At 38.8% G+C, this 24146-nt stretch overlaps 1 protein-coding gene across 1 annotated transcript in view; it reads right to left on the minus strand.

Annotated features, from left to right (window-relative positions):
• Window positions 1-24146, minus strand: part of cdhr2 (cadherin related family member 2) — a 107351-nt gene that overhangs the window by 76137 nt on the left and 7068 nt on the right. Inside the window, exons 2-9 of the mRNA XM_043703737.1 lie at window positions 19576-19636; window positions 18595-18660; window positions 12241-12380; window positions 10983-11042; window positions 7378-7458; window positions 4972-5061; window positions 3839-3955; window positions 3615-3758 (exon numbers count right to left, since the gene is read on the minus strand). Of these exons, the coding sequence (XP_043559672.1) occupies window positions 3615-3758; window positions 3839-3955; window positions 4972-5061; window positions 7378-7458; window positions 10983-11042; window positions 12241-12380; window positions 18595-18660; window positions 19576-19633 (756 nt within the window). The 5' untranslated portion in view covers window positions 19634-19636. The remainder of the gene's footprint in view (window positions 1-3614; window positions 3759-3838; window positions 3956-4971; window positions 5062-7377; window positions 7459-10982; window positions 11043-12240; window positions 12381-18594; window positions 18661-19575; window positions 19637-24146) is intronic.

Raw genomic sequence — 24146 nt, forward strand, 5'->3', positions numbered from 1 at the left:
TCTCATTAGAGAGAGAGAGACAACTGGTGGTGAGTTAACCTGAGGAGCACCGTACCTCAGGTGAGGGGTGATGCTGAGAAGGAGAGTCCTTCATGATAACCTCAGCAGGTGATGGGATTACCCATGCTGTGATCTTGAAGGACTCAATCTTTCCAGTAGAGTTTGTCTATTTAAGTTAGCTTCCACATTGTTGAATTATATAAGGAGTTTCTACACATTATATTGATGCAGACCTTTTCCAAAATACTGTTGAATGTGATCACAGAAAAATATTGTCATGTCTCACTCAGTGCCATGCTAGAAACCAAAGACTACTGTTCCAGGAGTTGTAGCAAAAGTCAGTAACTTTATAAAAGGGCCCAAAATTCCTCAATGTACCTTTCTTTTAAGACCCAGTTGACACACAGCACAGGCCAATTTTCTGAACATAACAAGAATTACTAGTTATTATAAATAAATAGATAACAGCTACAGGTAAATAACAATGTACAGTCGACATGTAACTCTATCAGATAAAATTCTAACTCCCATAAACCCATCTGCGCCCCACCCCCACCCCGCTACACACAAACATGCACACATACAGAGAAACACAAACTAAATTGGTAATGAAGAGAAAAACTAAGAAGGCAGTTCAATAGCCCCTGTCAACACGATTCACTGAGATGATCATTTTGTATTGTTAGAACGTGCAACTCCTCAATCTCTCTTCTACAGGTACTTTCACTTGCTTGCAGGAGGCACAGAGCGACTGGTCCGTAGTTTATAAAGTCTCTGACTAATTGGTTAAAAACAACAGCTTAAGAAACTGACAAAAGAAAATAAATTGACTTCCTTCAGGTGATAGGTATTTTTTCACTGCAGAATTAAGGTCACCACCTCTCCTGAAAGTCTAAAGGCTTCTGGCTATAACGTTTACACCCAAAGGCTAACCAGCTATCTAGAAGTCACATCACATTTATTGGTAGGTAGAAGGCCTTTGACATTAACAACAGGTTCAAAGACCAATTACCTACTTGATACCTGTTGAATCTCACTTTGTGCACACTCCCTGATGCTAGTTCAACTACAACTAAAATTCCACCATTGGTTGAGCAAACAAAAATGTAAATAGAATTTCCAATAATTGTTGGTAACTTGTTTTCTAAAAGTGCAGCAATCTCTTCTACAATTTTTGGTTTTAAAAGAGTCCTTTTTCTTTAATTAATCCACAAGCAAAAGTTCCAGAAAAATAAAAGGATACAGTCGTTACATGCCTCCACCCTTATAAGATGAAAGGGCATTTTAGAAATGCATTTCATCACAATATGGGATACACAAACAACAAAGCATAAGACTTACATCCATTCATCCTTCATCACTACTCACACAACATGTTACATGTGGGACAATGTATCTGTAATTACATTATCTTTTTCAATAATGTAAATAACCTTTATATTAAATAAATGGCTGAAACAAAAGACTCCATTTAAATAGTCTCAAATTTCAAATTTTCAACTTTTCAATGATGGCCAGTGGTTAATAACCAATGTAAATCAATATTTCTCAGTTACTACATCAGACATTGAAATCAAAGTGTGAAGAGCCAACAATAATCCACCTGGAATAATCCACGGTAATAAAGACTGGACTCAGTAACACGTGGACTATGCCAAATCTTTCATGGGCTCAATGTTCTTAGTCATTGTGAATGCCCACACAAAATGGCTGGACGCACGTAGCGTTCAATCTTCAAACACAGGAACGATGATGGAAAAACTGCATGTATCCTCTGCAATACATGAACTCCTTGAAGTGCTGGTCACACATAACAGGCCATCTTTTGCCAGCAGGGAGTTTGAGTATTTCCTAAAGTTGAATGGTAATTGATGTATAAGGTCAGCTCCATATCATTCATCATCTAATGGTCTGGCAGAAAGAGTAGTCCAAACTTTGAAGGCATGCTTAAAGAAACAGATGACGAGATACCAAACTGTCCCAGTTCCAATTTAATTATAGGACCACCCCTCATGCACCTACAAGGATAGCTCGAGCAGAGTTACTAATGGGGAGAAGATTCCACACCAGGTTAAGTCTGATCTTCCTGGACCTTGGGGGAGGGGTGAAATGGCATGACGACTGACAATGTTAGACACAATATCCACTAAGCAACAGAGACTGTTTATTTTAGGGGATGAAGTTTAGTGTAGGAACCATGGGAATAGTCCTGCATGGCTATAAGATCTTTTAGCATTTAATTTTATTTACATTTAAAATTAAATTGAACACAACATTCCCATAACTTGAAAAATAAAACATCTAATTAGAGGAAAGAAGGATTCTTATCCAGCAGTTAACTGTCTTTCCATACTGCTTAAGAGCCAACAGGAGCAGAAATGATTCAGTCTAGTTCTTAATGGAAACCTATTTTCCTCCTTGTGGTCTGTCTTTGCACAATCTGATGTCTGCCAGTTGAACCATCCTTCCTAAAGTTTTTGAAGCATTATTTCCTCCTTGACCTTCCACCCACAATCAATTTCCCTTGATTTTTGCTTCATAATCACCCTTCAGCCTTCTACCCACAATTCTCCACACAACCCTCCAGCGGCAATTTCCACCATGATCCTACATCCACGTACAGCTCCCTAAACCTCCGTTCCCAAATGTTTTTCCATTGTCCCTACCCCAATCCCCACATCCTACTTTTCTTCCATGATATCCCTGCCAATACGTTCTGCTCTCTGGTTGCACTGGCCTTCTGGCTGAATAGCTAACTAGGCTCTTAATCTGGCTGCCTGCCTGTCTGCAGAAATGGGAGAAAAGTAATTAGTTGAGGTTCCAGCTGTTAAATTAGTCAGAAACTCTGTGTTACCCACATACTCAAATTTCCTGGCTACTTCTATCATTCCCATGTAAATATTGGGGCCATCATTTCCAGAGATGTCTTTTGAAAATATACCTCCTTCAAGGGGGATTGTGGTTTGGAGGTTAAAAATAGGAAAATCTTGTTACAATTGTACAGGGTGTTTGTGAAGCTACATGTGGAGTACTTTGTGCAGTTTTGGTCCCCATGTCTAAGAAAGAATATATTGACATTGCAAGCTGATCCCTGGGACTAAGAGGCTGACCTAGCAAGAGCAACAATACACGTTAGGCCTTTATTCTTTGGAGTTTAACAGAATGAGGGATGATCTTATTGAAACATACACAAGATTTTTGACAAGGCTTGACAGAATAGACATTGAGAAGGTGTTTCTAATGAGTGGGGAAATCTCAAACTAGAGATATAGTCATAGAATTAGGAGATATTCAAAGAATCCATTCTCTGAGAAGGTAGTGAATATCTAGAATTCTCTACCCCAGCGAGCTATGATGGCAAGATCACTGAAAGTATTTAAAGAAGCAGAAGGTAGATTTTTATATCATTGTGAATTTGAGAGCTATAATGAGCTGGCACGAAAGAGGAGTTATGGTTCAGGGCAGATGAACCATGACCTTATTGAATAGCAGATCGGGCTTCAGCGGACAAATGTCCTAGTCTTGATCATATTAATTATATTTTTACTTCAAGTACAAGCTTATTCCTCTAGTTCTAGTGTTCTGGACAATATGAAGTAGTTTCTCATACATACCACTTTAGAATTCTCAGGCACTGTCGTTTGATAAGGTATGTTCAAAAATATAGGATCCAAGTCAGGAACATCTTTTACATTGATAATTGCAAACGTAGAGGCATTTTGAATGACAAATGCTCCATTGTACAGTCCACCATGATCCTATCAAACAAGAAGTAAATTATTCGTAGCTCAAATTAGAAAAGGACAGAGGATATTTGAGCAAAACAATTTCAACCTACTGAAGCCTTGATCTGTAACTGATAAAATGTGCTTTTCCCCGTGTAATTCAGAGTACCATTCAAAATAACGTCTCCATCTTGTTGAATTTCAAAGAGATAAGGGGCATCTGGGAGTACCTGTAACAGAGTAAGAAACAGAGTTTATTCAGCAATCTGAAGAATATGAAGTGATTTATGAGTTATTGCAACATGACACAATCAAGTGTGGAACCAGTCATATAACACAACAGAAGAAAGGTCCTGAGTCCAGAGTTGGCCCAATGTATGGTGTTCTGTTTACACACTAGCGAAGGTACTGGTAATGAAAATTATTACACATTATGAAAAGTTTAAAAATAGAGTTTAAGAGAAAATAATTACAGACCAGAGATACATCCAATATTTAACTATTACATTCCATAATGATATTCAAATTGAATGAGGTGAATCTGTTGCTATATCACTACAAGTTTACAGCCTCATCCTCTAATTTAGATACTTCTTTTTGGTTGTTAATAAAGTTGAAGGATTTGTTTTTTTTAATAAATCTGCTATTCAATGAGATGTTCATAATAGGATATTTCCCCTAATTACAGCTTTGGTATTCCCAGTTGAGGTATAACATGGTCAGAAGTCACACAACACCTGATCATGGTTTATTTGAAGTCACAAACTTTCAGGGTGCTGCCCCTTCGACAGGTGACAAAAGCTTCTGATCTCAAATAAACCTGTTGGACAATAACCTGGTGTCGTGTGACTTCTGACTTCGTCCACCCCAGTCCAAAACCAACACCTCCACATCACAGGTATAACATGGCCACACATGAAGCATACAATATTTACTGATTTGGAATGCCTTCACAAACTTAATAAGGATAAATTATTTATGCAATTGGATGGCCTCCTTTGCCTTTCAGCTTTTCTTTCTCTCATTCTGAAACAAAGATTGAACATTTATTTTAGTAGCTGACGGTTCAGTTCTTCCCAAGCTAAAGTCTGATCATGTCTAACAGTGGTTCACTCATGCTGACTATCACTCTGTGGTATTTTTAATAGGACATCTTATCACAAACTCAAGATGTCTGAAACAGTATATAATATAAATTTCATTAGATCTATTGGAATTGCTCATATTTCACAGAATTAATACTTACTTCCATAATCTGATACCGTACTGTTCCAGCAGCTCCTTGATCTTTATCCTCTGTGACAACAGTAAATAATACTGCCCCTTCAGTTTCATTCTGTCCAACAAGAAGATGCAGAATTACTTATTCCATGAAATGACAATTAAAAGACAGTCTGACACATTATAAATTTAGCTAGCTAGTCACATATTTCTATAAAGAATTGAATCAATTTTCAACCTTCTAATTTCTGACTTTATATCATTTTTATGATGACAAATGTAAATACCATTGCATTGCATTCAAAGCTTGGTGAGCAGTTGGCCCAATGACTGAAACAACTCAGAAAGTGGGTGTCTTGTTGCAGGGAGGTCAACAACTACCAAGGATACCATTTTAGAGGAACTAGTGCCCCACCGTCTTAAACTGGACTCAGAAGGCTAGTTTACCCGCATGGTGTAAAATGTAACCAACTATTACTGTCAGTATTACTTACAAGCAAACAAAACTGATGGTCAAGAAAAGACAAATTGATCTATGAAGAAAGCCTCAATCCAAGATTTATTTGCTCCGTTCCCTTTCTCATCAAATGCAAATGTCACAGTCATATTTACTTTGTGGGGTGGAACCCTTCCCCAAATACAATGAAAGTATCCCTGAAATCTGATTACAACCAAGCTCCAACCTGAACATACAGCATTTGTTCTGTTCATGCATTATCAGTTCTGTCCAGCAGTTTGAGGTTGCCAGTGACAAAATACCAATATAAATGAGATGAATGTTTTATTAGAGTTATCTCTGAAAATGAATATCAAGTTGGTGAGAAATAATTTGCTGTAGCAATACTTGATTGGGTTGTGTTGGTGGCCAAAACTTCACTTACTATTATAGTACATGAAGACTACATAAAGCAGAGTTGACAAAGCATTTTGGCTTTTCTTATTTTTGCATTTGAAGAACTTTAAGTTTGAGATTCTATAACCAAGTGAAGAGACTTTAGCTTTGCTCAATATTTAACTTTAACAAACTTACACCACAGTTTATGGACTGACAAAACTTGACAAAATTAGTAACCTAATATTAGGAAGAAAATACAGCTGTATTCCAATATCCAATTTAGATCATGACTGACCTGCAGCTCAACTGAATTTTCCTGCCTTTGCTCCATATCCCTTGGCATCCTTAACTAAGACAAATTTAATGATCTCCTTAATGCTCCAATATCAAAAGTTGAAAATAAATTTTGTGTCAATTCAGCAAGTCAATTATAGTGAAAGATGTTTCATGGACAGGTGTAAACTCACATTCAGGTTTGTGGGAAATGATGATTCACCCATGAATGGCACTTGTCCACTCATGACAATTAAATGAGCAAATCCTGAAAATGAAATAGTTTGTTTAAGCATGATCTTCCCCTCCTACAGTAGTTAAACCTGTGGTTTCTTAAAGTAGGATTTGAATGAACGAACTAAATAAAATATCTGCAATACAAAACTTCAAAAGTATAAAATCACATTCATAAATTATAAAAATAAAGAGATAAAGTTCAGAATAACAGTTTTTCCATGATATTATAATAAAGGAAGAAAAAGGAATTTTAAAAAACTCCCCTCCACCACCCTAGGAATCCCAGGCCAGACCCACCACAGTGCCAAAGAAATTGCTGCATGGAGTCACAGACTGACTGAAGCCACTATAAGTAGACCTAGATTGATACTGGTGAACTTACGTCATTTCATGGCTACTTTACTTATACTGAAATATTCGTATTTATTTAATTTCACTTACCTGGGCTGAATTGAAACCAATTTTCAATGGTAATAGAACCATTCTGTTACTGGCTACTTCATCACACAGTACTTCAAATAGAGTCATAGAGATTTACAGCACAGAAACAGACCTTTCGGTCCAATTCATCCTTGCCTAATCTAGTCCCATTTGCCAACACTTAGCCCATGTCCCTCTAAACTCTTCCATTTCATGTACCTTTCCAGATGCCTTATAAATATTGTAATTTTACCTTCCTCTACCACGTCCTCTGCCAGCTCATGCCATACACGCACTATCTTCTGTGTGAAAAAGTTGCCCTTAGGTGCTTTTTAAATTTTTCCCTTTTCATCCTCTAGTTCTGGATTCCCCCAACCCAGGGAAAAGATTTTGTCTCTTTACCCTATCCATGTCCCTCATGATTTTGTAAACATCTATAAGGTCATACCTCAGCCTCTGACATTCCAGGGAAAAGAGCCGCAGCCTGTTCAGCCTCTCCCTATTGTTCAAATCCTCCAGCACTGGCAACATCCTTGTAAATCTTTTCTGAACCCTTTCAAGTTTCACAACATCTTTCCAATAGGAGGGATATCAGAATTACACACAGTATTCCAAAAGTGGCCTAACTAATGTCCTGTTGCATGATAAAAACTGAAAATGACTCACCTCATAAACAGATACATGATATGGAACATTTAGAAATATGGGTGCATTATCATTGGCATCTTCAAGAACGATTATTTGTGTCTGGAGATCAAACCAAGAAATAAATTTTTTTAATGACAAAATAGATTTCAAAACTTCACATTCACTTCACATTGAGAGTGAGAAATTAAACGTAACTGAGGCACTGACAGAGACTTTCAAAAATTGTGTTACATTTGGCTTCAAAATAAAAGATGCATAATACATCCAAGAACAGTAGAAAAGCAGAAACCAAAGAACACAAGGAACTTAAAATAATCATAACCATTTACAAAAACTAACAAGATTAAAAACTGATTAAAGCCTTTCCTGGATGTGTTGACCTACATCCTAATGGCTAAGAGAGAGTGAATATATTATTTGTAATCTCCCAAAAATCCCTAGAGTTGGTAAAGTCCCAGCGGACTGGAAAACTGTAAAGGTACTATAGTAGAAAACCAGGAATTGGAATACACAGCAAGCCAGGCAGCATCAGGAGGTGGAAAAGTCAACATTTCAGGTCAAGACCCTTCCTCAGGATTGGGGAGCAGAAAGGGAGCTCAGAAATAAAGAGGGAGGGGTAGGCCTGGGGGTAACACAAGATACTATCTCTGATTCAAGAAAGGAGAGAGATGAAAACAGAAAACTACAGGCCCATTAGTCTAATATTTGCTAATCAGAAATTGCCAGAATATATTATTAAGGAGATAATAGAAGGACCTTTAGAGAATCATAAATCACCCAGACATAGTCAACATGGTTTAGTGAAAGAAAATCATGTTTAGCAAATGTAACATTAATATTAATGTTCTTTGAGAATATAACTATTAGGGTAACTAAAAGGGCAACAGGAGATTATCTGAATTTCCAGAAGACAGCAATAAGGCTTTTTAGAAGGTTACTGCACAAGATAAGACTTTATATTATTGTGGATCACATTCCCATGTGTACAAAATGACTATCTAATAGGAAACAGAGAACTGGGATAATTGGATTATTTTCAGGTGGCAAACTTTAAAGAGTGGAGAAAGTGAGGACTGCAGATGCTGGAGATCAGAGCTGAAAAGGGCTTATGCCCGAAACGTCGATTCTCCTGTTCCTTGGATGCTGCCTGACCTGCTGCGCTTTTCCAGCAACACATTTTCAGCTCCAAACTTTAAAGAGTGACATGCCAAAGAGATAAGTAATTATTGCAAGTGTATAATGAATTGGATGAAGGGACTGTATTGGAACCAAATTTTGTGAAGGTGCAAAGGTAGGTGAGAAAGCGCATTGTTCATAGAATACAAAGAGTCTGCAAAGGGATATAGATAGATCAAATGTGTGGATAAAATTTGGTGTGTGTTGTACAATGTGGAAAAAACTAAGGTTGTCCACTATGGGAGGGAAATAGAAAAGTGGAATTGTATTTTATTGGAGAGATACAGTAGAATGCTTCAGTACAGAAGGATCTGGCTGCCCTTATATATGAATCCCAGAAAGATGTCATGTAGGTATAATAAATCATTGCAAACAGAATGACATGAATGTGATATGAAAGTCGGATCTTTTTCTACAACTGTGCTGTACATTGGTCTCTTTACTTAGAGGATGAAGGGTTTGTCTTAAGAGTAATAGAGCTATACAACATGGAAAACAGACATTTTGTTCCAACTTGTCCATGTTGACCAAGTTTCCCAAACTAAACTAGTCTCACTTGTCTGTGTTTGGCCCACATCCCTCAAAACCTTTCCTATTCATATACCTATCCAACGTATTTAAATGTTGTAACTGTATCTGCATCCATCACTTCCTCTGGCAGTTTATTGACATACAACCATCCTGGGTGTGAAAACGTTGCCGCTGTGGTCACTTTTTTTTTATAGATATTTTTATTAGAAATTTAACATTTTTACAAGTTTACAAAAATAAACAAAACTCTCAGATATAAACATTGATATCAGTCTTACTGGGTCGCCGCCATCTTGGATCCCCTGTGGTCACTTTTAAATCTTTCTCCTCTCACTTTAAAAATATACCCCTAGTTTTGAAATCCCCCACCCTAGGGAAAAGACTTTTGCAATTCACCTTATCTATGACCCTCATGATTTATAAACCTCTATAAGGATTATCTATTGGCATTTAGAACAGTGGGTTTTTCTTACTGAAATGTGAAAGATTTTGATGTGCCTGACAGATTCAATCAGAGGGTCCCAACAATGGGCCACATGCATTCTGGTCATTTGGGATCACAAGTTCAGAGACAGCAATGGTCACTGTCGAGGAGAAGCTTGAACACGCACAGCAGTAGGGTGAAGTCTGCTTCTTTGCTGCCATTATTAGACTGATGAGTGGACTCTCTAACTTCACATAATGTTGATCTTGTTAATGTTGATCTTGTTAATGTTGATCTTGCCTCGCACACATCCTGTGTGGAGTAACCTGTATGTCTTACTCTGTCAAAGCTTTTTTCACCTGATAATCTGTATGTCCTTGTTTACTGTGATCTGCCTGTAATGCTCACAAACAAAGCTTTTCACTGTACTTAGGTTCGCATGACAATAAATCAAATCAAATCAGATTCTGACTTTTCTTTTGACCTAAGCAGTATGTCAACGGGACAACTTTTCACAGCTCTGATTGATTGTTCTTTCAATGTCTTGATTGGCTGTTCCATGCAGCATTCCAATTGGCTAATCAAGGACTTCCTTGGATGCACTCAGTATGGAGGAGGCATTTTGAATGTGGTATAACAAATGATGTGACAGTCCTGATATACAGGCTGAGGCTCTATTATACATTTATGCATGGTTCAACATCTTTGAATAGCATCAGAGTCTTTAAACTTATTCTGGACAAAAAGACCTGCTCTAGCCCATCAACTCCCTCCCCATTCTCCCCCAAACTCCAGCTTTCCTCTTGCCACCATCTCCACCCACCAACTGTTCACTTAACAATTTCTTTCCTCGCCCCACCCCTTCATTCACTCCAATTACTAACATTCAAATGGGGTCATAGTGGGAAAAGTTTGGGATGCAATGGAATAGATGGTAAAAGAACAATCCCCCTTGTGAGTTAATCTAGAATTAGGGAAAAAATTTCAAAACTCAGGGATTGCCTACTTCAGACAGCTTTGAATAGCATCAGAGTCTTTAAACTTATTCTGGACAAAAAGATGGTAAAAGAACAATCCCCCTTGTGAGTTAATCTAGAATTAGGGAAAAAATTTCAAAACTCAGGGATTGCCTACTTCAGACAGCTTTAAGGAAGAATTTCTTCTTGAAGAGCGATGTTAGCCTTTGGAATTCTCACCCATCAAAAACATTGGGTATGAGGTCATTGAATATAGTCAGGACTGAATTATGCAGATTTTTGATCACCAAGGGAGTCAAATGTGTAGGACCATGCAGGAAAATGAAGTTATGGCCACAGTAAATTAGATATAACCTTATTAAATGATGGAGCAGTCTCAGTGGATTGAATAGCCTATTCCTGCTCATATTTCAGATGATCTTATTCATAACATTAGTCCTTTTAACTTATTCTCTCAGTTCAATTTTTCAACATATTTAATCACTTTTTCCTGAAATAACTATAACAAAACTCACCATTTGTGACTCTCCTCCTTTGTTACGAGCATAAATAGTAACACGCAAAGTAGCTGTAACCTAGTATTAGGTATTGAAGATGACAAATTAACTCGAGCACAAACTTCCAACAATATTGATTCATAAAATTAAAATGACAAACCCTCTCAAAAATATTGTATGTGGATGGGTAGGAATTTCTGAAATAAACACAAAGTCTATCATTTTTATAAACATAGGACCTAATGCATGTTCCAAGCATGAATGAAGAACACATATTATTCATCCTTATCCACTATTGTGGGGAGGACTCTTCAGATTCAATGTAGCCACCAGAAATAGTGTTCATTGCTCTAACTGCACAAAGCAGAGAGAAGCATCACTGCCACTACCCTTGGAATAAGGTAAATGGGGTATGGACCACGGAAGCCACTAAGCTGAATAGGATAATTGGTGAGGTGTGGGTGGACCATGAAGCAAGAGCAGCTACTGTAGCTGGCAGGTGCAGATCCTGGAGGGTTCCACCCACATCCTCTCTGAACCAACAAGAAGCTTACCAGTATTATCAGGAAGTCTCCCCATGCGATGGAAGATGAGAACTACTAGCAATAATGGGAAGATGCTTTTTTTTGACCATGTAAGTGGCCTAATTAACCTCTAAGGTAGGAAGACCATCTACGGCATTCCCCAGCACTAGCAAAATACCATAGCAGTGGGAAGGCAACACTACTTCTGGTTGGACCACATAGCCCCTCCTGATTCTTTTGCTCCAAACTATCAACAACCTCTTATCCTGATCTTTCTGGCCACTGAGTAATTACAACTCAGCCTATTCTTGTCCTCCATGATAATTGTTAGAAGCGAGGGCTAGACTGTTAGGAATGCCAGCTAAATGTTCCACTCATTGTTTCAGAGGCATTTGGATCAATGATCATTTTTTATCATCATCCCAACTGAGTTTAGCTAACTCAACCATTAACTACAGATGACCATGTGGATCCTGTGAAAATTGTTCACCTTCTAACCCACACATACACCCCTGCAGACTCTACATTTTTATTCAATTTTTTTTAAGTTCTGCATCCTGTTAACATAATATCCTTTACCCTGTCCTTCCATGAGAGGATTGACCAACAAATCACAAGCAGATAAATAACCTTAAGCATCCCGGAACCCATTGAAATGGTTTTTAAGGTGATTCAAAACAGTGAAACCTTGTTCGGATTTGGTACCAGCGTTCTTGTGATTTATAACTTAAACTGCATTCCTACGAAATTACCTCTCGGTCCAAGTCACGTGCAACTGTGACAATGCCAGTGTTTTTATCTAAATTGAAGAATGCTGAATCCTTTCCAGACATAGAATAGGTAATTGGATTATTATTGGTGTCAGATGCAATAATCTTATATGCTACTGCACCTGGAAAAAAAATGAAATGAATCATTAATCATTGCTTCCTTTATTCAGGTTTGGAAAATATTCTTACATTAATCACAATGTTGTGTTTCTCAGTCTCAGTGAAAACAAAGTAGTGATAGAAATGTAAAGACATAAAAAAGGCTATAGACATAGGAATAGAGGAGTAGATTTCTTTTCGGGGGGGAGAATGTTCAGTTCCGAAGCTGAATAATAGCTGAATCCTGATGTAAGCCCTTTCCATTTTGAGCTTCACGCAACTCAGCCACCCTAAGAAAATTATACACAAGTGAGGGGTTTAAACCTCATGGAGGACTTAGAGGAGCATAGGGGAAAGATCCATTCCAAATGCAGCAGAAAATCAATTTCTTTGTGTTCAAATTTATAAAGGAAAAATGAGCTTGAGTGCAGAGCAGAGAGTGCACTGTGATGGAGTGGGATCACTACAAATTTGGTGACCAAGTGAATTCAGTAAAGAAGGGACGAACGTGGTTTCTTTTTTTATATGTTTTTATCTTTGTTAGGCCCCAGCAAATCCCACAGTTGAAGAGCAGCACATGAGGACTATGTATTTTTTCAAATCAAGCACTGAAATCACAAGAGTACAGTAAATTTATCAATCTCTAATCTTCAGTTTTTAATCAATATTGTAAAAGTTACCTTAAGTTATGGCACAGCAGCTTGGTCAGTCAGCATACTCATCATTTGGAATATGAGGAAATGTGAACATTTCGTGTGACATAGGTGAACACATGCAGAAAATGTTACACTGCATGTATGTGATGCCCAGATACAAAAAATAAGATTGCAGAGTTACTGGCTTAGGTTGCCAAGTGGAATTAGGTTCAGAATGACGATGAAAAGGACTGTAGAGAAAGACTAATTAACTAGTCGAGAGCCAACCTCCATGGGTCAGGAAGAGTTGGCTGGGAAAACTGTAGCTGAACAATGGGCTACTTTCAAAATGAATATAATTTGGACAAGTGAAAATATATTCCATCAAAAGAGAAAGGTGAGGCAAATAAAGCCTAGAATTCCCTGGATGGGAAGGGCTACTGAAGCAGGAAAACACCACCTCAAAATGTTGAGCTGACAAAGCCACCTCAAGACAGCACTTTGCAAATAAATCAGTCTGAGATGAGAAATTGATACAACTAAGTTTGATCACTGTTCCCAAAGTGGTCCCAATTAAGACAAAACTCGAGATAAATGACCACACCCTGGGCCTGAAGGTAGACACTGCTGTGTCTATTGTTGGGGAGCAAAACTTTAGTAAATGCCAATGGGTATCTTGCCTTTAAACCTACGAGACACCAAGACTAGATTGGGCACATGCAGGAGAGAGTCCTTATGTGTAATTGGGATCACTGTAACCCCAGTTACTCAGGGGCAACAGACAGTCTGATTCCCTTTAATGGAGGTTCAAGGGTCAGCTCCCAACCTTTTGGAAAGGGACTGCTTACAGAAAATTAGTCTGGATTGGCAACAGATCTCTAAAATGGATACTTGAATCTGTAACAGCCCTGGCAGGTTCCACATGCTGGTAGTTCAGAGGTTCTATTAGAGTGACCTGGGAAATCAAACTGGCATTGGATTTAGGATTTATGCATCAACAGAAACATGTAGGATGGTTTTAGAAAAAGTACAGCCATTTCACTAAAAATAGAATGAAAGAGAAATGGAGAAGAACAGTGAAAGACAATAAACATCAGAAGCAAATTGATAATAGCTCCCATATTTTCTTCCCAACATTTTCTACAGTGAACCTTTCTCCCATTAGTCCCCATGATACATAGACCCTTTTAACAATGCTCTGTGTGCTCTAACCAGAGATCCTTGGGATTAAGAAGAAAATGTAAGGAATTTACTTGATATTATAATTTTGTTCATCTAATTAATGACATGATATTTTTCTTGTGGACAATTGCATCAGCAAGTTAGTTTTTTTTTATGTTCTCTTATGCAGCTCCTGTAAGCCTGGCTGAATGGCACATCTCAGTGCTCTGGCAAACAACAAACATTTTCAGCAACCATAATCACTTCCGTGATCTTCCTCATAACTTGGGCATGAGAAGGAAAGGTCTTCCAAGTAGAGAACTCTCTGCAGTTGACAGAAATCATGATGAGAACTTCATTTCTCTACATTGCTGAAGCCATATCTGCAATTGGTGACTATCAGCAAAATATTTATCTGAAAGAAAAGTCAACAACAAAAACTGTTGGGGAAAATCTTAGCCCCCTAAGTAGATATAGCTAATAAATATCAACACAAAAAATTATGAGTCAGTAGATATCACAATGGGGAAAAAAGGCCTCCTCTAGATTGTGTGACTAATGGGTTCAAGATACAAAGGTGTATTGTCCTCCTACTGATGGGCTGAAAATGAAGTAAGAATTGTACTTTTGTGTAAATCCATTGTTAAGCTTCTACCTTTTTGTCCCAGAAAACTCATTATCAATGCATGGCAAACTTGGAGCTCTACTCTGTGACTAATAGACACACTGCTCCGACAAAAGAGGCATATTCAGACATGGTGCATTTTCTAAAAGGCTGTAATCAGTCAAAGAGCTTCACACAAGCCCCTTCAAATCCTGATGGTATAAAGAGGAGCAACTAGCTTGGGATGGTGTGGACTGTCAGCTCATTGGCTCCTGGATTTTCAGTATTGTTTGTCAAAATCAGTATTAATAGAAAGAGATTCTTTGAGCACCAAAAGCAGGAAAACCCATTAGAGATTTGCTCAGGCTGTTTCAAAGGAGATGGTAGAACCAGAAACACTCATCTTCTCCAATATAGTGCTGGATGAGATTCAGTAATCTCCGAAGGAGAGGATAGTTAGGTCAAGGTGTTTTCGTCAATGCATATGCTCTCCATTCACAAGATGGCATTGAATGCCTCACATCATTTCACACTCTGATTGTCTCCACATTGTGGAAGCAGGAAATCTATTTTGCAAAGAGTAACCTCCTTATATCATCCAGAGCTATCTTTATTTAAACCCCTTCTGGCAACTCAAGATCGTCTGCAAATCTTCACGAACATTCATTTCAAGCAACATTGCACTTCCATTTCCTGTATCATACTATGGCAAGTATGATGTGTTTTTCACTGGCAAGGTAAATATATTGCCCTAATGAAACTGCCTTTGAGAAGCTGCTGGTGAACCACTTTCTTCAACCACTGAACCATGTGGTGATTGTATACACACTATACTGTGAGGGTTGGTGTCCCAGGATTTTCATTTAGATTAGGTTCCCTACAGTGTGGAAACAGGCCCTTCAGCCCAACAAGTCCACACCGACACTCCGGAGCGTAACGCACCCAGTCCCACTTCTGACTAATGCACCTATCACTATGGGAAATTTAACATGGCCAATTACCTGACTTGCACATCTTTGGACTGTGGGAGCAAACCAGAGCACCTGGAGGAAACCCACGCAGACACAGGGAGAATGTGCAAATTCCACACAGACAGTCGCCCAAAGCTGGAATCGAACCTCGGATGCTGGTGGTGTGAGGCAGCAGTGCCTAACCACTGAGCCACCGTGCCGCCAAAGTTATGACGAAGTCAGGATGCTGTAGGTCTATCAGTGGAATGTGCATTTGAAGATATGGCAAAGCATCTTGTCCTCCTAGATGGTGAAGATTGTTGGTTTAAAAGGTGCTGTCAATGAAATTTTGACATATTGCTGTCGTGCATCTTGTGGATGGTACAAACTCTTTCCAGTGGGTAGCAGTGGTGGAGAGAATGAATATTTAAGTTGATGGATAGGGTGACAATCAAGCTGCTTGTTTGATCTTGTATGATTTCAGAGTTCCTTGAGTGTTTTCAGAGTCGCACTCAATCAGACAAGTGGAGCACATTCCATCACAGTCATTGTGTAGATGATGGAATGCTTTGGGGCAAAAGAGGTGAAATGTGCATTAGCTTCTGATCAGTTTTATAACCCTTGTATGTTTTCAGTTTGACCATCAAGTCATCGATTTACCCTATGACACATACCATTTCAAAAGCCAGTAATGCTCATAATAGCTTCTCCTAATTCCTTGCTGCTTTGTTCGACATGGTGCGGAGTGCCTTGAAAGGGTGAATACTGGGACAATGTTTTCTATATTAGGGAGACTAGGGCTAACTGATCCAAATTAAAAATAAGACATCTCCCATTCAAAACAGTACTAAGAATTTTTTTTCTCTCTTGGAGGGTTGCCAATTGTAGAATTCCCCTTCCCAGAAGGAGTAGAGGCTGGATCATTTAATTGATTTGTAATTGATAAGGAAGCCAAAGGCTATAGTAGTAAACAGGAAAGTAGAATTAAGCCCCAAACAGATTAGCCATAATCCTACAAAATAGTACAAAAGGTTCAAGGAGTCAAATGGCCGATTCCTGTTCCTAATACACTTTTCCTTGGTGTTGTACTCAATGCGCCCGTGACACAACTCAGGATGTTTTATGCTTTACTAACCACATTCTCAACATGTCATGCTATCTTCCTTGATTTACATACATATACTAGGAAAAGGTGAGGACTACAGATGCTGGAAATCAAAGTCAAGAGTGGGGTGCCAGAAAAGCACAGCAGGTCAGGCTGCATCCAAGGAAATCCTGATGAAGAGCTTATGCCTGAAATGTCAATTCTTCTGCTCCTCAGATACTACCTGACCTGCTGTGCATTTCCAGCACCACACTCTCAATTTATATACATATACATCTCGTTGCATCTGATTCTGAATATCCTTTGGAATTGAACTGTTTATCTTTTATTGGATCTCTGTATTCTTCCCATCAAAAGCCAGTAATGCTCATAATAACTGTATTCTGTATTCTTCCCATTCAATTTGACCTGTCATTTGTCTACCCATTCCAGGAGACTTTCTATGTTTTTTTTTGAAGGATTAAACTATCATCCTCTTTGCTCATAATTTCCAGGTTTAGTGCATCTACACATGTTGACATTGTGCACTGTAGACTAAAATCTAGGTTATTAATGGATATCAGGAAGAGGAGAGGGCCTAACATTAATTTTGGAGACTTTCATTTTAAAACATTCACTAACGTTAAAAACATTCACTACTACTCGGTTTCCTATCGCTCAGCCAATTTTGTAATTTATTGTAAACTCAGAGAATGCTGGAGAAATCCTGCAAGTCTGGTGGCATCTGCTCAGAGTTAAAATTTTGAGTCCAGTATGACTCTTGTTCAGATCTGAAAATTGTTGGAAATTTTTTTTTATATACTTTTGACAAAGGCAGAGGAGGAGCCAGAGGGCAGATAGCACAGATGCCCAGTGCAGAAGACTAAGAAACTGTTAATGATGAAGAAAGAAACAAACATGTATAAAGGGTGTAAATTAAGGTGTGAAAGGGAGAGAATTGTTCCTTGCGACTAAGTACAAAGTAACCAAGATACAGCTGTGAGGAAGAGGGGAATAGAGAATGTAAGAAAAATGGAGAACAGGCATAAAGCAGTAATTTTCAGAAGCTATTGAAACAAAAACAGAAATTACTGAAGAACTCAGCATCAGAATAATCTGATGAAGACTTCTGGACTCAAAACCTTAACTTTGTTTCCTTCAAAGATGCTGCCAGGCCTACTGAGTTTCTCCAGCAATTTGTGATTTTGTTTCAGATCTTCAGCATTCATAGTTCTTTGTTTTGTTTCTTAAGTTAATGAATTCCAATATTGAGGGCTTATGTGGAAAATAAGTTGTTCCTTGAACTTGCATGGTGCTTCATTGGAACATTGCAGTAAGTCCAGGACAGAAATGTTTGCATGTTTCCTGTTATATTGTACACTTCTCTCTTGTTGTGATTTTCTCTTTTATTCCATGAACTCCAGCTTGGTTCACAAGTCTCATCAACTCTCTCTGATACCTCACCCACTCTGGTACCTCATACATTCCTTTATCTTGAAACCACTAGTCAGACAGACCACAGGAGACTCTTCCTTTTGTAACTATTCATTTACCTATTGACATCATTTTATTTCACATGTTGGCATTTACGGGTTATACCTACATAGATATTAAGATTTCACAAACAGTTTCCTTGTCAACTTTTCTGATAATATAACTTGAGCAATGAAACAAAATTAACTTTATACTCTAATTCTGGTCATTTACAGAATTCTCAACTCTGAAAGCCTTCGCTCTTCTTGCTATTGTTCTGAAATAAAACTGATTTCTATTCATATAAATAATACGTAATGATGAACCTACCTGTTGGTGTGTCTTCAGGAACATATATAACAGACATATTGGTGGAAAATGATGGTCTGGATTGGGCTGAAATTAATTTTTTAAAAACACAATTAACATTACTTCATGATATTTTTGCAGTATGTCAAAAAATGTCAAGGTATTTAACTAGTTTGCACTTGGTGATAAAAATTAGCCTGAATTTAAATTTTAATAATGACTTCAGATAACACAGTGATTGGAAGTTCATGAATGACCACTTCCAGGTTAAAATCAAGTGGCTGCAACAACTGACAAACCTAAATGCATGGTCGAAAGGACTACATGCTATGGGTCCTCCACCATTATCAGGAGCAGACAAGAGTTTTGCAAATAATTTCGTATGACCCATGAGGCAACTTGACAATCTCAGCATGGAGCTTAGTCAGCTGGGAGATCAGCCAAGTCAAGGACTGGAGCAGGAATACAATTAGAGTTAAGGGGCGAGAGCAGCCAGCAACAGCTTGTAATTTTTACACAGAGCCGAGAGAAACATTCCTGCTCTTCTTAGCTCCACATTCAAGTAGATTTTAAACATTTGTTTAGTGCTTATCCCTTTAATGCTTCAGAAACTGATCTGTCAAATCTGAAATTAGCTTTGAAGAGTAATTTGTCCAATAAAGCAACAAACATAGGCTCTGTCATTGTGCATTTAAAATAAGCCAGTACTGTTTTACAAATGGCCAGTCTGCATGCCTGAAAGCAGTATGTCAAATATGACTGCAATCATATTTATAAAGTAAGTCATGCGCAAGACCCCAGCATGTGATATTGGCCTCATGTCGGTCTGAAAAGCATTCACTGAGCATTAAATTTCTAGACAACTTCCATTGCAATTTTCTATTTGTATTATTTCCAAAAACAGTAAGGGATAAGTTGCTGTCAATTTCTGGCAACACGTCACCATTAAATTGTTCCACTGTAAATTTTCTATAAATTACCAATTCAAATATCAGATCATACCTTTCATAATTAAGAAAAGTCCTAAAAGAAGAATGCATATTATGTTACGTGATGACATCTTCTGCAAAACAAGATAAATATTACATTAATTTTTTTTTCATTTAATGCCCTGCAACTCTAAAAATAGTACAATCAAATACAAAATTTCAAACTTCTTTTTTAAATAAGGGCTATTTGAACAGTCTGATGACGTATTTCACTTTTTTAAAAAATTACTTTTTCATCATGGAACCACAATGCTTATCCATTTAATGATGACCTTCCACATCAAAAGTGAACCTTTTGAAATAACACTTCTGGAATATCCACGATCTATATGTAACCATTCAATACCAGTAAGATTACTCATTGTCAAGGTATGTCCATTGACTATACTCGAAGTCAGGCTTAAAGAACTCCATCAAGACATTACAAGACAATTGCTTGGCTTTGGGAATATATCACAACAGATAAAACTGCATTTACACTTGCAATAAATGTTCTCTTGGTCAACGGAAACTTTATTATGAGAAATAGAAATTTTGCTGAACTTAACAGTTCTTGTTCAACAATTCTGGAACACATGTTAAATACTTATTGAAACTTTAATGTTAAAACAATAAGCTTATAAAATTTTATCTGCTGGAGCAACTTTCTCAGTGGTAAGAACTGTTTCCAAAAAATAGCTGAGCATTTTATTGTTTGGAAATTGACTTGTGAAAATATATATCTATAGGGCAGAAATGTTACAAAAGTATGTCATAGAGTCATAGACATATACAGAATGGAAACAGACCCTTCGGTCCAACTTGTCCATCCCAAGCAGATATCCCAACCCAATCTAGTCCCACCTGCCAGCACCTGGCCCATATCCCTCCAAACCCTTCCTATTCATATACCCATCCAGATGCCTTTCAAATGTTGCAATTGTACTAGCCTCCACCACTTCCTCTGGCAGCTCATTCCATACACGTAAAACCCTCTGCGTGAAAAGGTTGCCCTTTAGGCCTCTTTTATATCTTTCCCAACTCACCCTAAACCTATGCCCTCTAGTTCTGGACTCCCCCACCCTAGGAAAAGACTTTGTCTTTTTATCCTATCCATGCCCCTCATGATTTTACAAACCTCTATAAGGTCACCCCTCAGCCTTCAACGGTCCAGGGAAAATAGCCCCAATCTATTCAACCTTTCCCTATAGAACAAATCCTCCAACCCTGGCAGCATTCTTGTAAATCTTTTCTGAATCCTTTCAAGTTTCACAACTTCTTTCAGATAGGAAGGAGATCAGAATTGCACATAATATTCCAACAGTGGCCTAAACAATATCCTGTACAGCCGCAACATGATGCACCAACTCCTGTATTCAATACTCCGACCAATAAAGGAAAGCATACCAAACCCCTTCTTCACTATGCTATCTACCTGTGACTCCACTTTCAGCTATGAACCTGCACTCCAAGGTCTCTTTGTTCAGCAACACTCCCTAGGGTCCTTACCATTAAGAGTATAAGTCCTACTAAGATTTGCTTTTCCAAAATGCAGCACCTCGCATTTATCTAAATTAAACTCCATCTGCCACTCCTCAGCCCAATGGTCCATCTGGTACAGATCCTGTTGTAATCTGAGGTAACCTTCTTCGCTGTCCACTACACCTCCAATTTTGGTGTCATCTGCAAACTTACTAACTATACCTCTTATGCTCCCATCCGAAACATTTATATAAATTATGAAAAGTAGTGGACCAAGCAACGATTGTTGTGGTACTCCACTGGTCACAGGCCTCCAGTCTGAAAAACAACCCTCCACCACCACCCTCTGTCTTCTACCTTTGAGCCAGTTCTGTATCCAAATGGTTAGTTCTCCCTGTATTCCATGATATCTAACCTTGCTAATCAGTCTTCCATGGGGAACCTTGTCGAATGCCTTACTGAAGTCCATATAGATCACATCTGCTACTCTGCCCTCATCAATCCTCTTTGTTACTTCTTCAAAAAACTCAATCAAGTTTGTGAGACTTGAGTTCTTTTGCACAAAACCATGTTGACTATCCTTAATAAGTCCTTGCCTTTCCAAATACATGTACATCCTGTACCTCAGGATTCCCTCCAACAACTTGCCCACCACCAACGTCAGACTCACTGGTCTATAGTTCCCTGGCTTGTCCTTACCAGCTTTCTTAAACAGTGGCACCATGTTAGCCAACCTCCAGTCTTCCGGCACCTCACCTGAAACTCTCGATGATACAAGTAAGAGGCCCAGCAATCACTTCCCTAGCTTCCCACAGAGCTCTAGGGTACGTCTGATCAGGTCCTGAGGATTTATCCACTTTTGTGCATTTCAAAACATCCAGCACTTTCTTCTCTGTAACATGGACATTTTTCAAGATGTCACCATCTATTTCCTTACATTCTATATCTTCCATGTCCTTGAGTTATTAGCTGGATATTTCTGAAGTCCTCATGGATAATACTCCAATCTCTTTAATCTTCTCAGCTCAAGTGAACATTTGGGGAACAGAGGCCAAATATAAATTGTGAATCTATTTCATTTAAGCCAAGGAAGCACACAGAGTAAAAGTTGTGATCAGATCCACAGCCTGTCGTGAGCAGGGGCTACTACAGTGACTGAAGCTAATGAAGAGAATCAACAATGGATGGTGATCTTATGGCCAAGTAAATGGGGTGAAGGTCACCAGTGACAAGCCCCAATTTGAAGAGTTTGTGACAGTAACAAGGGCAACTATTGCCACCAATAATCCCTTTTCTAGGCCTTAGAGTACCAGAATAGCAAGAGTAGAAAAAGATGCTTAATTGAACAGTAAAGTGGCACAATTGGCCTGTGAACAGGAGGGCTATCCTCTGCATTCCGCTCCATTGGCAGAATGCTATGGCAATGGGAAGGTTATAGGTACCAGTTCCATATATTTTTCCTTATATTTCAAATCCTGTGCCTCCTATCCCCATCTCTACACTCTGTAAGCCTCATAAAATTCACCCCTCATTGCACAACGCACCCACCTAAATTTAGACACTGCATATTGAGATCATTAGACAGTTCTGGATCCCAGTGTAGAGTTGGTTGTTACAGGTCTTCAGTTGCCTAAATAGCAGTCCTCAAAAGAACTGTGGAACATCACAGCAAAAGATTCGCAACCTTTTAAAGTAAGGTTGCAAGTCCTTCTGTAGACTCCATTATAGCACAGTGGGTCCATTGTTATGGGAGAAAGTGAGGACTACAGATGCTGGAGATTAGAGCTTAAAAATGTGTTGCTGGAAAAGCACAGCAGGTCAGGCAGCATCAAAAGAGCAGGAGAATCGATGTTTCGGGCATAAGCCCTTCATCAGGCTTTCCCTTTCCTGAAGAAAGGTCCATTGTTATCTCATGCTCAGCTCTCTCCACTGCGACTTTTCCAGCTCCAGAGTGACATTGGAGCTGGCTGAAGTGATTTTGATGACAATAAGCAAATTTCAATTGGTTGTCAATGCTAACTCCTATTCTAGAGTCGAGTGTGTGTTGCTGGGAAAACACAGCAGGTCAGGGAGTATCTGAAGAGCAGGAGAGTCGACATTTTGGGCATAAGCCTTTCATCAAGATTTCCTGATGAAGTGCTTATGCCCGAAACTCGATTCTCCTGCTCCTCAGATGCTGCCTGATCTGCTGTGCTTTCCCAGCAACACACACTTGATTCTGGTCTCCAGCATGTGCAGTCTTCACTTTCTCCTAACTCCTATTCTATCCTGATATCACGTAATTATCAACATAGTACTCACAAGCAGGTTTAACAAATGAGTCACTACTGCTGAGTCACTAAGCACTAGTGAAACTGAGGACATGGGACTGGAAGAGATTAAGGACGCTGTTCCTTTATGAAGTTGGAAAAATTATTACCATCAAATGATCATAGATGCCCATTTATAGAAGACCAGTCTTCAAAGAACAATGACTCAACTATATCAGTCTCTGATGCAGGCAATGGAGATGGTTTCCACACTCACCAGTAGACCAGGAGGTAGTGCTCCTGCCCTTATTTTTGTACAGGAGAGCTGGTTTTTCTTTCATTCACTCCTGGGAGATGGGCACCACTACAGTCCAAGTACAGTAGGTAGACCCACACTGGCCTTAGGGAGTGAATTCCAGGATTTTAATCATTACAGTGAAGGAACAGCTATATATTTCTAGGTCAGGATGGTGAGTGGCTTGGAGGGGATCTTGCAGGTGGTGATGTACCTGTGAGTCTGCTGCCCTTGTCCATTTAGATGGAAGTGGTCGTAGGTTTGGAAGGTGATATCTGAGGATCTTTGGCAAATTTCTGCAGTACATCTTGTAGATAGCACACACTGCTGTTACTGAGTTTTGGTGTTGGAGGGAGTGAATGTTCATGGATATAGTGTCAATGAAGCTGCTTTGTTCTGAATGATGGCAAGTTTCTTGAGTATTGTCAAAGCAGCATTCAGCCAGACAACTGGGGAGTATTCTATCACGCTCCTGATGTCTGCCTTGTAGATGGTGATCAGGCTTTGGAGAGTCAGTGGTTGAGCAAATCGCTGCTTTATTCCTCATTTCTGACCTGCTCTTGTAGCCACTGTATTCAT

Source organism: Chiloscyllium plagiosum, chromosome 14, assembly GCF_004010195.1.
Source record: "Chiloscyllium plagiosum isolate BGI_BamShark_2017 chromosome 14, ASM401019v2, whole genome shotgun sequence".
Taxonomy (NCBI): Eukaryota; Metazoa; Chordata; class Chondrichthyes; order Orectolobiformes; family Hemiscylliidae; genus Chiloscyllium; species Chiloscyllium plagiosum.